A 12,422-nucleotide genomic window follows, 5' to 3' on the forward strand; every position below is an offset into this window, starting at 1 on the left:
GAGCCCTTTTATGAGAAGGAGAAAAGGGGAGTATGGGGATGAGCTAGTTAGCTTGCATTACAGCACGAAACACAACTATAGAGGTAAGTTTATAGCCAAAATCTTTCCTTTAAATAATGTTTTTGCTCTGTAGCAGAGAGGCCAATAAACCTCCTTGCAGCTATGGAGGCAGAACAAACAAACCACACAGCCACAAAAAATAGTGAACTCTTCAGTGTGAGGCAACTAGTTCTGTCTATAGAGTTGCATAAAGGATGAGAGCCCATTAGTTAACAGATCTGTGGACCTCATAGACAAAAGAGAAACTATTATTTCAAGTAGCAGTGCACACTGACGATCATTTGACAGACTACACAATGTTTACAGAGTTTCATGTTCTAAATAAAAATGCAGCACAATTTAGAGGTTCTTTGGAGCAAACTTTGCTTTTAAGCAACTGTCACGGGACCTGGTCACAGGGTCTGAAAATGTGATAATCCATTCATTTGGGCAGCTCTGATGTCAGATTCTGTCGCAAGAACATAGTTTATCATATCACTTTGGGCTTGATCTTGTTGCACTGAAGTTAACGGGATTTCTAATTACAATGGGTGTACAGCTGAGTCTAAATTAAATTGTGCTGTAGCAGAGATAAATAATTTTTCCTTAATCTGTCCTGGAAGAATCTCATTAAATCAAAGTTATCATAAAAAAGCACTTTTATGCTCCACATGTTAATATATTCATTGATTCACCATAAGGAATTCTGCTGATATGCACAAATTCTTTTATAGAAGCAGACAGCAGATTCTAATATGAGGCAGCTGATTTCTTAAAGAGCTTTCAAGATATGAAATATTTCTGCAAACATGTGCTGAAAAACATCACTTTTTTTTTTACCGGATTATGTACACAAATTGAGTAGCAAACATTTCCAATGAAGAATAAGATATGACTTTGTCATAAAAACAATGTTCAAAAGCTTTTGAATAAAATATTGCTTTGTTGAAAATATCTTTAAAGAAGAACGCTTTGAATTTCAATTTTAAATTCAAAGCTGATTTGTCTACTTGCATTAGTCACTTAACTTTATAAAATGTAATTCAGACAGTGTGAAATAATGAAATTCATGTCAAGCACAAGAAATTTTGCAATCAAAGCAATGTTATTGCACCACTACTTTGAAAGTTTTGTGGATTTGTTAATGTATGTGTTTTGGAAATGATACTGCTTCATGTTATTTACATTTCTTCTTTCAGAAAGTAATGTTGACAATCCTCTTTTAAATTCAAATGGTTTCCTAATAGCACAAAAATGATAAAGTCACATCTGCTAAGATTTTATTTACATTAGATGTGATTTTTTAAAATGCATGTCCAATTTGCATATGGCATTACTGTGTACACCAACCAGGTATCTGCAAAAAAGCAGGCAGTTCTGGATCTAGCCAAATTTGCAGTTAGTGCCTAATTAGCTTGTGCAGTTCTAGTAACTAAATGTAAACTCAGGCCCTAAAAATTGTACTGTTCATCCCAAATCTGTGTTTAAAAAAATTCCTAAAAAGGCATAACTGGATGGCCCAAGTTTTTGTGGCAGTCTTCAGGTTCAGAAAACCCATTAGACATCATTCATGTTACAATTCCCTTCAACAACCACTAAAACTAAAGCACACTAAATGCCACCTTTTACACAAATACCTCCTGCTAGTGAGCCACAGAGTAGCACTATTGGTATTACACCTGGGTCAACAAATGCATTTTGTGGCAGTAACTCAGGCAGGGAAGGGACAGAGGGTTAATAGCCTCTCATTATTCAGGTACCTCCTGACAACGGATTCAAACAAGGGCAATGGCATTAGCCTCTATCAAGTAGGCAGGTTTATCCCTGCCCCAGAGGAGTTCCATGGTCATACGCATACCCAGAATCAGGGGTAAAATGGTCTGCAAGGTTAAACAGGACCAGGGGATTCCTCTGGACTAAACAAATTGAGAAAACCCATGCTGCAACGAGGAAGACAGGAATAAGTCACTATTCCAGGTCTTTACATTTTGAAACCATACAGTAATTTAAGAGTGTTTTATAACATCACCTACCTTCACTCCATGTCCAATATCATCTAGAATTGTGTAATCAATAGGTTTTCTAATGTAGCGAACTGGTCGCTCCAGGTTGGCTGGTGCAATGATTTTGTGGGTTCTTGAGGTGTTTTTGTTCGTAGTCAAAATGCCAATTTCTCTTCTAGCAACTTTCTCTTTATGGATGTCCACCGTCTGCAAAACATAATGCGTTTACCAATAGTGTTGAATATTAAGTGTACATTTGGTATTAAAAAATTGATTTGGCTCCCTGATTTTATGAATTGAAGTTATATACAGATACATCAGTATAAATATTTGCTGAGTAAGCGCTGCTTACACTCCTTTTGTTCAATCACTGTTAGAACTTACCACCTTCTGATTTCACTTGAACTCTTTACAATTAATCAAAATCCCTCCTAATGTTTCCGCTCTATTAGTAATTATTATTAATTCAGTTTCACTAATTTAACAAGTTCTGTACTTTGACAGCAATTTTAAATGTTAAATGAGTATCTATAATTTAATAGGTTTCAGAGTAGCAGCCGTGTTAGTCTGTATCCACAAAAAGAACAGGAGTACTTGTGGCACCTTAGAGACTAACAAATTTATTTGAGCATAAGCTTTCGTGGGCCTACTTCATCGGATGCATGTAGTGGAAAATACAGTAGGAAGAAATATATATATATATACACACACACACACATACATATACATATACATACACACACATAGAGAACATGAAACAATCAGCAGGAGAGAAAAAATGGGCCATTACACAAAGTAAAACTATTTCTCGATGCTTATTTCCCCCACCCCACCCCCACCCCACACACACACACACACACAGTTCCTCATATCTCCTTGTCAATTGCTGGAAATGGGCCATTTTCATTACCACTACAAACAGTTTTTTTTTCTCTCCTGCTGATAAAAGCTCACCTTAACTGATCACTCTCCTTATAGTGTGTATAGTAACACCAACTGTTCCATGTTCTCTGTGTGTATATATATCTTCCTACTGTATTTTCCACTACATGCATCCGATGAAGTAGGCCCACGAAAGCTTATGCTCAAATAAATTTGTTAGTCTCTAAGGTGCTACAAGTACTCCTATAATTTAATATTCACCCTCCCAAACGTCTTTCACTCTGATGAGGCCCCAAAGGTCTTTTCCCAGTTTGTTTCCCCCAGTTTGTGTGTGTGTGTGTCTTGTAATACAAACCTCGGACATAATTAATTTGTTTTGTCAGACTGTGGAGTAGTTTCTCATTATGATAATTTATTCATTCATAGTGGCAGTGGTATCAAAACGGATAATATTGTTCTTCTCCTTTGACACAGAGTTATGTTTAATACCAAACCTCCCCCAATTTCCTGCAGCTTTAATTGCTAATCTCTCTAGGTCACTTGATATGGTTTTCCTTAGCTTGCTGTTGGATCCAGTTTCAGTAAAATTGGTCACATTTGAAATTACACCAAAAGAACTTGCACAAAACAGAGCAATTGTGCAGGGTAAACAGAGGTATCTGATGGATTTTTATTTAACTGGTCAAAAAATCCTCTGGAAATCCTAAGGGTCTTGGCTTGGGACACAACAAGGAAAGAGCAATGTAACTTGAAGGCAGACTTACTTTCTTATTGCGAAAGAAACAGTTCTATGGACCACCGTTTCAAAGTCACAACAAGACAACAAAGCACTTGAAACCAACATTTTGGTCAAACCCATTGCTGACCTCAAATTTGGTCATTTCACATGAGGAAATTTATACTGTGAAGAAAGTTTCAGCTATGTGGGCTTATATAATCCTATCAAAATCACCCTCATTGCGATTTCTAGTTTCTCCTTTTTGTTACCATTTTAAACATGAATTTAGTGTTTGTGAATGGTAACAGACTGACTTTACGCAGTCAAGAGGGAGAGAAGTCCTCTTTATACAAAGTCCTATGTGTAGCAAGAGATCTGTTCTTTGCATGTACACATTCTCATAGCAACGAAAATAACTTTAGTGCTTTACACTCCTGTTTACACTGCAGTCAACAAAAGTAAGAGCAAACGGGATTCCATTTCATCTTGTGCATCAGAACCATTTTTATTACTTTCCAGTCAATTACACTTATGCAAACTCTTTCAAGAAAATTGGGTGTCCCAACAGAGGCATTAGCTAAAGACAATGGACTGCCAATATGTAATAACCTTTATTACTGATGATTTGGCGAGATGAAAGAACTCAGTTTGACTCAGAATCTAAGCTGGGCTTGAAGGCATGGCGATTAGAATATCTTTTTCCTGGTAAACTGAACATATGTGATAAAGAAAATCATCACTGGCAACAGTAGGCATGGAACCCAAAAATGCCATTAATACAATGACTTTTCAGAGAAGATGCACAAGTTTTCAATCAATTTTAGCAAGACTTTCTTCAGAGCTATAATTCTACTCCATGGGAGGGAAAATACTGAACCTACAAACAGAAAATCATTTGTCTGTCCATGCCAGAAGAAAGTCAGGACGTAATGGATGTGGTTTAATTAGGCTTCTGTTTTATTCACTTAAAATATCGGAGAGTACCCAGCAACAAATTGTACAGTGCAAGAAGGAGTGGGGTCAGCTCCCTGCGGTTCCAGATGTAGGAGGCCCCAAACTTCCCTACTCAGCACCCTGAAGGGATGCTTTCCTTCAAATCCTTTTCCAATCCATTTGATCCAACAACCGTATCCCTTCTATATCAACTAGAAGTTTTAAAAGGAGTTAATTCTTACACAAAGTTAAATTGCACAGTATTCTTTCTTCCTCCATTTTAGGAGTAAAGAAAAAAATACCAGAGCATCTTATGAAGCTTAACTGATACACAAACACTGATCTAACAGTGAACTATGTTTCATTTCAGTCCTCAGTATTTTCTTCTGTTTGCATAGCAACCTAGCAGAAAGGAATCCTAGTCCATAACTAGGGAGCCTAAGCACTACGATAATACTAACACTAAGGCCTTGTTTGAAATGCTATCATGTAATTTGGACACTGTTAACCCATGATACATAACATTTTCCATGACATGTAACTACATTTTGCCAGGTATAGAATAGAGGCTTCAACTCCTTTGTTCAAAAATTAGCTATGTAAATATTCCAATACAGAAAGTCGCTAAAGTCACTCTTCTCCTCCTGCTCTACGTCAGAAAAAACTGAAGATTCTGCCCCGAATATCAGGACTGTGCAGGGCCCTAAAATTGAATGGAAAGTTTGTAGTTCATTGATTACCAATAAGATGGCTGATCAAGTATAAATTTAAAAATGAAACATTCCAGAACTTTGCGCTAGACTTCTCTGTATTAAGGGCGATTAAAATGTAAGCACTATCCTTTTTTCTGATGGAAGAAAGATTTTAAATTACTTGTTCTTACCTTGCTCAACCATAATCTTGGCCAGAGACTATTAACTTTTGTAAGAGATGCCGTCTTGCCACTGCAGAAACTTGTTTCCATGAATTAAATAGTATCTTATTAAGAGTATAAACACATCAGTCTTCCTTGAGGAATACTCTATTAGCTGAGGCACTGCTATAGTTATCAAATAATGAAATACTCAAACTTATTAAAACAGAAAATGATCCAATGGAAATGGGCTTGGATGACAACCCAAGACTGCATCTTTATCTCTTAAATATAACTACTGAACAACTGAGGATCTGACCGTGGCACTCACTTTGGTAAATATACAAAGAATTCTACCTGCAAAGATTTTGCAGACAGAGGTTTTTCAAGAAACTAATGTGCTTGGTTGGGAGACTATTGCAGATGTAATATCTTATTCTCTAAACCAACTATCTTGCAAGAACACTGAGGCAGTTGATTATATGAGACACTGACAACTCAGATTAATCTGCAACCAAGGAAACAGAAATTCTATGATCCTCAATACACAGGTGACTACCATCACCACTGTCATAAATCCCTGAAGTAACAAGTACTGACTTGTGTGTTTATTCAATAGTTTATAACTTCTATCAAGCTGATCTTATCATGAAAACATTTTCCTCAGAAAACCTCTGGAGTAAAAAAGATTCTATTATCTTCATTTTAAAATGCATGGGCGTAACAGGCTCCCCCCAGGGTGCCACCTGAAACTGAGGTACCACTGAGCCCTCTGACCTACCAGCCTGGGCTTCCCCTCACATTGTGCTGCTGTGTCAAGCTGCAGACCCACTCCCAGTCTTACACTTCCACCAGCATTCACACAGGTAGGGACACACCCAGTTGCAGTTACAGGCAGGCTCTCTGACCAGCCCCTCAGGAGGGCTCACCAGGTGATGGATAAGCTTCTCCTAAGACCTATAGTTTCCCCTAATGACTCACTGCCCTGGATAGGCCCTTCCCCACCCACTATCTAGACTGAACGCATCTTGCCTAATGGGTGTCATCCATGTGTAACTACATCTGAAATACAGACACACTCAAATTCATAACTTCAGCTACAAAAATGATACATGCATACAAATAGGATAATCGTATTCAGCAAATCATAACTTTTCCAATGACAACTTAGAATTTGTCCCTAATCAGCAATTTCAGGCTACTGTCAACATTGTTTTGTGAACTTCTCCAAAGCTCTATTAACTTTGGGCCACTGCTTTCAATTGTCAGATGGTAAATATCTGGGCAGAATTTAGGAACAGTTACTATTAATCTTTTGATAAGCAATTAAAGATGACTCCGAGAAAATTAGAGTAGCTTCAGAAAACAGCATTTGCTAAAGAACACATTTGAGGCAGTTTAAGTATATGTTCCAACCTATTCTTCCATCCGTAACTCTCTAGGCAAGTTTGAAATGCCAATATTCAATATGTAATTTGGCAAAATATTGTACCAGTCAGTTCTGGAAAGGGGTTACACTAATAATGAGTGCATTAGATAATTTTTGAGCAGTCACCAATTTACTGCCACCTCTTACATTAGAAATATCTTCAAAATCCTGTAAGAGGAGTCTCTCAGATTATTAAATTGGCCTTCTAAAAGATTGACTATTTGTTGACAAATTTCAGAAGTGAAATTGCAAAAGGAGTCCTGAATGCTTCCAAATTGGATTTCTGAAAAAACATAAGAATCCATACAATTCTAACTAGGACTTGCAACTATTCTCAGAGTATGTGGCTAGTTAGACTTTTAAAATTCACTTTTAAAAACTTGATTGGAGACAGAAATCACTAAGTTCAACAACACTGACAAATGTTTTTGGAAAGGAATGGATCTTAAATATTTTAAAAATACTTATTCGCCAGGAGTTAAACATTCAGAGCACTGGGCAGAAATCACGTCGCATCAACACCCACCGCGGGCCTTCGCGATGCTTTGTTTTAATTAAACACTCGGATTCCCCTGGTCCGCACCAGTTCGAACTCCAAACTCTTGTCCCTTTAAAACTGGCTTGTTGCTTTAACATAGGAGTCCCTGTTTACGTTTGGCAAGTTCACAAACTTGACCAACTGATTTTTTAGAAGATAGTTGCCTAGACTCAAGATTTATATTTTAACTAATATCAGTTTAACAGCAGTTGTGATGGCATTGTTAAGATGCTGAAATTCATCCCATTCCATACATTGGTAATACATGGTTCCAGTTCTGGAAAGTTATGCAATTGTGCTGGCACTTTTGGAGCTGTCTGTTTGTTCCCATAGCTTGTGATAAGAGACAACTACCTGACAGTGGTTCCAATGCCACGTGGGGTGCGGGGTTCCAATGGAGGCTACATTGGGCTGGCTCACACATGCTCTTGCAGCTTAGCTCGGTGCCATGGGAGCAGTGAATAGAAGCTCAAGACTGTGGGTTGCTGGGGGGGCCCTGCAGCTCTGTACACATCACAAGCCACCCATTGGGTGTGGTGTTGGAGGAAGAGGGATATAAATGAGAAGGACAAGGGCAGAGATCAAGAATGAAGCAGTATTTTCACTCTACCCCAGCCACCTGGATTAATCTCCGGCTCTGCAGTAGAAAACAATGAAAGGAACATTTACTTTGTGTGAGGTGCTCGGTTAGTGCTGTGCCCGTCCCAACTACTGCTACTTCTTGAGCTCTTTATGACAACACAACAGGAGTATCTTGATTTATGACATTACAGTTGACAGATGGAAATTTAAAAACTGGCCTTGTACACAAAATTATTTGTTACAAAACCTTACAAAATCACCCCTTAAACCACTTTGGCAAGTTTTCAGGCTCCAATATTAGTTTCAAGAACTCAGAAGCCATCAGTATTCTGTTTGTGAACTTGAACAACTAAAATAAATGTGGTATTTAGATATATTTATAATTATGAATTGATTTTATATAACAAATGTGTTTAGGGTTTAAGCTTTCTGCCTACTAGTAAACACTATACAAGTAAAAACCATGACCTAATTATGAGAAAGGGATGCTTTCCTGATTAGGGACCTATAACCTGAAATACTCAAATGACTTTGTCAACTTTAATCTCAGTGCTCAGATTAAGTTTGCAGGATTGGCATTTAGAAAAAAAAAATAAGTTAACTGATCAAATTTGGCATTTAAATTAGTTGAACAAAATGAGCATGGATCTCCAGAATACCACTTTTTAAAATTAAGTGTCTTTTCAGAAGAGAACTGCACTTTAACAAACAAGCAATTTTGAAAAGTGTTCCTACTTAAAATGCCAGGTGGGCTTATTCTGCAAAATATTTATTTGGAAAGCACTTGTCTAATAAATTCCGGCTGACAGGACAGTCAAGATTCAGTTCTTCCTTGTTTAGAATTAAAGGCAGATTAGCTCATCCTTATCTCAGATTTTGTACTACAGACTGTTTTCCAAGCCTAAGGATCGTCTGAAGTGATCAAAATACTACTCTGAAGCATAGCCATGTATGAATTGAAGGAAGAGGTGGACCTGTGCCCATTCTGAAGCAGAGTGGATGAAGTAGATCAGCCTGAATTAAAATCCTTTGACTTTCTTGTACACATGAAGTATTCCAACTAGCACTAGAAACAGTACGACTGGCATCTTTACACTGGACGTGAAAAGTAATAAACACTGTAGAAATCTTCTGCAATTGAGAATTTATATATATTTTATTTTTTAAGACTTCCAAGAAGTTCATCCTGCAATAGGAGCTATAATCAAAGCTTCTGGACAAGAATTATCTCTATTATTTCATACAGATACCGTTTATGAAATGAAACCAAATTTGATTTTTAAAAACATATGGAAGTTGAACTATATTTGAAAGACAATATTGTACCAATCATAGAATGGGATTAATTGGTCTTTGAACACTGAAATTCAAGCACTGCATATATTAAGTGTGCCTTTCCAGAGAACTTTGTATAAATTAATTTAAAATCGTCCTGCACTGCAAATGATTACCCACATGGCAGACAAATGAGAAATGACTGTGTCATTAATAGTTGGGGGTTGAGGGGGCTGTTCTTTTTGTTTTAAGAGATGGAACTACTGATATCCTTGCAGACTGACAGCAGCCCAGCACAGCTGCCAATGTCCCCAGTTAAACCTTCACTCTTATGGTATCACTGTTTCTCATGAAAGCACTGAAAATGTCCTTCACATGAAATGCTACAGTCTCAACAAAAGGAGCACATATTTAAAAAGACGCCAAAAACTCTGAAAAAACATATTTAGCTACGTTTTGTTATACAAATGCAGCACTGAAAATGTTGGCAGATATATTTCCGTTAGCCTTTAGCCTTCCGTTAGGCACTGGTAATTTTGCACTTCTTTGTAATAATGAAGCATTTTGCATTTGTACTAGTGGCAACAAAATAAACTCACATTTCAATTAGTATAAATGTCATATATTCTCAGAAAGAAACAGACAATTGGAAATGTGATGGCATTCCTAAAAAAAGCTGCTTTGCATAAACTGCAGGACAAAAATATAACAAACTTTTCACATATGCAGCATACAAAACTGATCAGCCTGGACAAAATAATACTTTCCACTTCTATAATGCCTGCTGTATAAGGATCTCAAAGCTCTTCACAAATATTAAATAATATATTTATTTTTACGGATTTGGAAACTATGACAAATTAAGTGACTGGGTCAAGATCACAGGAAGCCTGCGAAAGAAGAAATGGAACCCAGACTTTCCAGCTTTTAGCCTCTCTTTTAACCACAGGGCTTGCAAGATTTGTCACCTACTAGACCGAAGACTAAACCTGCTACATGGGGTGAAAAATACCTGGCTGCCATACCCCTTGCAATGTAAAGCACTGTATTCTGCGCACTCTTTAATGACAACACATCTAACTGCTTTCTGTTAAGTACATTTAAGAAAGTGGAACCTACTATGTCTCATCTTTGTTACTTTCTTTCCCTTCCTGGCTTCACTCCTCTCTTTCCTTTCCTATAATAGATGATGGCACATTTTCTCCTGTGCTGTCTTCAGTGTCAGCTTCCATTTTAACTTCTCTCCATCCAGCCCCTCTTCTCTCCTATCTATCTCTTTATCTCTACTTTGTTTCCTTTCTTCTCCCACTCTTCCCCCTGTCAAATAATCTTTCTAAATACCACACTAGCCTATTTTAATTTGCATCAACCTCTCCTTCACCCAATCCCATCACATCCAGGACTGGAAATTTTACCAAACTCCTAATAGCCCGAGAACTATACCTATTAATCAAAAATTGATACAAAATATAGTGCCCACCATTGTCCAGCAGAAATGCCTAGGTGAGAAGCCAACCACCTCCTCCCCCAGCTACTGGGAAAGCAAGGATGCTGGAATTCCTGCCAGGGTGCTGTCCCAACATCCTGCTCAATGGGTTTCACATCCTTTTCTATCAATCACAAGCCAGTAGGTCTCTGGTAAATCTGTAGCATGGACTCAACCCATTCTGGTGGCTGGAAGGAAGAAGCATTTTTGTCAGTTACACTGTAGCCCGTTGGTTCTGAATAGCAGTAGGATTTACTCAGCTGCCAACAAAGCTACAAGCAGTGGCAAGCTACTTGCAGATTTAAGACTTTGTTGGACAGAGGGGGAAAGTGATGCATGTTTGTGAGATAATCTTCATAAGCACAAGGGCTAAACACAAGATTTTTTAAAATAAAAGTTGAGAGCCTGTAGAAGTTTATGATACTCAAAAAGCTTCATGATCTAGTGGCTTTCTCAAGTCCTGCTTAACCACAAGGCCTATGTCACTTATGAGTCCAACTTTACTTTCACATGTTTAGTAACCAGAAGAAACAGTTTATTTCATGTCATTTTCATTATATGCAAATATTAAAATGAAATACATAACTGATGTCGTGATCAAGCAACATCTTACTTTGGCAACACTTCTGGAAAAGCAGGCAGGTCTTAAGATTCCTCTCCCCCACAGAAAGTTATATGATCTTTCTGTCAACTTGCAACATTAAGTGTTGACCTGAATTGCTTTTGTAAAGAACACTAAAATGCCAAACACATGTAGACTTGCAGGGGGCAAAGGGAAACCTGAAAGACATGATACTATCAAGAACCTAGAGCTGTGCATGTTTCACAGGAAAATACTCTACTCTGAGTGCTTTTCAACATCAACTCCTGTACTTCATTTGGTAAATAAGTAAATAGATTTTTTTTCAAATACCTGGTTTTACATTTTACTTTATAGCTTAATTATATAAATTAATTATTTGAATTTACCATGTCCCATAATCAATGTGAAGAGAAAACTAAATTAAAACACAATAAGTTCAAAATGGACAACAGGAAATGCTACTTTATTCATTAACAGGTAGAAACTGCTGTTACAAACAGCAAGATTCAAAACAGAACAGAAAACATAGCATCTGTATTTACACTAGCTAAATATAAATTATAGGGACTATCAAACCTCATGCTTCAGGGTATCTGTAAATTACCATATATACTCTATCAGAAGCCGGTTCATTTATAAGCCGACCCACCCAAGATGGATAAGTAAAAATGGAAAAATTTTATGACCCATTCATAAAACAACCCTATAATTCAGGGGTCAGCAAACTTTGGCTCCCGGGCCATCAGGATAAGCCTCTGGTGCGCCGAGATAGTTTGTTTACCTCGAGTGGTGGACCAGGCTGGGAGGCGCGGCTGCAGCATGTTCCAGCGGGCTGGGCTGGGCGGCGCAGCCACAGTGTGCTCCGGCGGGCCGGGCGGCGTGGCCACAGCCTGCTCTTGGGGGCGGGGTCGAGCGGCATGGCTGCAGCCTGCCAGCCCCGGAGCTGCAGCTGCTTCGGAGGCTGCGGGGAGAGCAGCGTGGCCAGAAGCGGAGAGACTCTGGCCGCGCCTCTTCCCTTCTGGCTCTGCTGGCTGTGCTCCCTCTGTTGGGGGGAGGGGCTGTGTCCCACCTCTCCCTCTCTATACCCATTCATAAGCCGAC

The 12,422-nt window shown here is 38.3% G+C and overlaps 1 protein-coding gene across 14 annotated transcripts in view; it reads right to left on the bottom strand.

The window, feature by feature from the left end:
- The window catches only part of ABI2 (abl interactor 2), a 98,329-nt gene that overhangs the window by 42,312 nt on the left and 43,595 nt on the right, over positions 1-12,422 (bottom strand). For all 14 annotated transcript variants that reach the window (XM_054043379.1, XM_054043371.1, XM_054043378.1 and 11 more), the window contains exon 3: positions 2,073-2,249. In XM_054043379.1, coding sequence (XP_053899354.1) covers positions 2,073-2,249 — 177 coding nt within the window. The remainder of the gene's footprint in view (positions 1-2,072; positions 2,250-12,422) is intronic.

The sequence above is a fragment of the Malaclemys terrapin genome, chromosome 11 (genome assembly GCF_027887155.1).
Source record: "Malaclemys terrapin pileata isolate rMalTer1 chromosome 11, rMalTer1.hap1, whole genome shotgun sequence".
NCBI classification, from domain to species: Eukaryota; Metazoa; Chordata; order Testudines; family Emydidae; genus Malaclemys; species Malaclemys terrapin.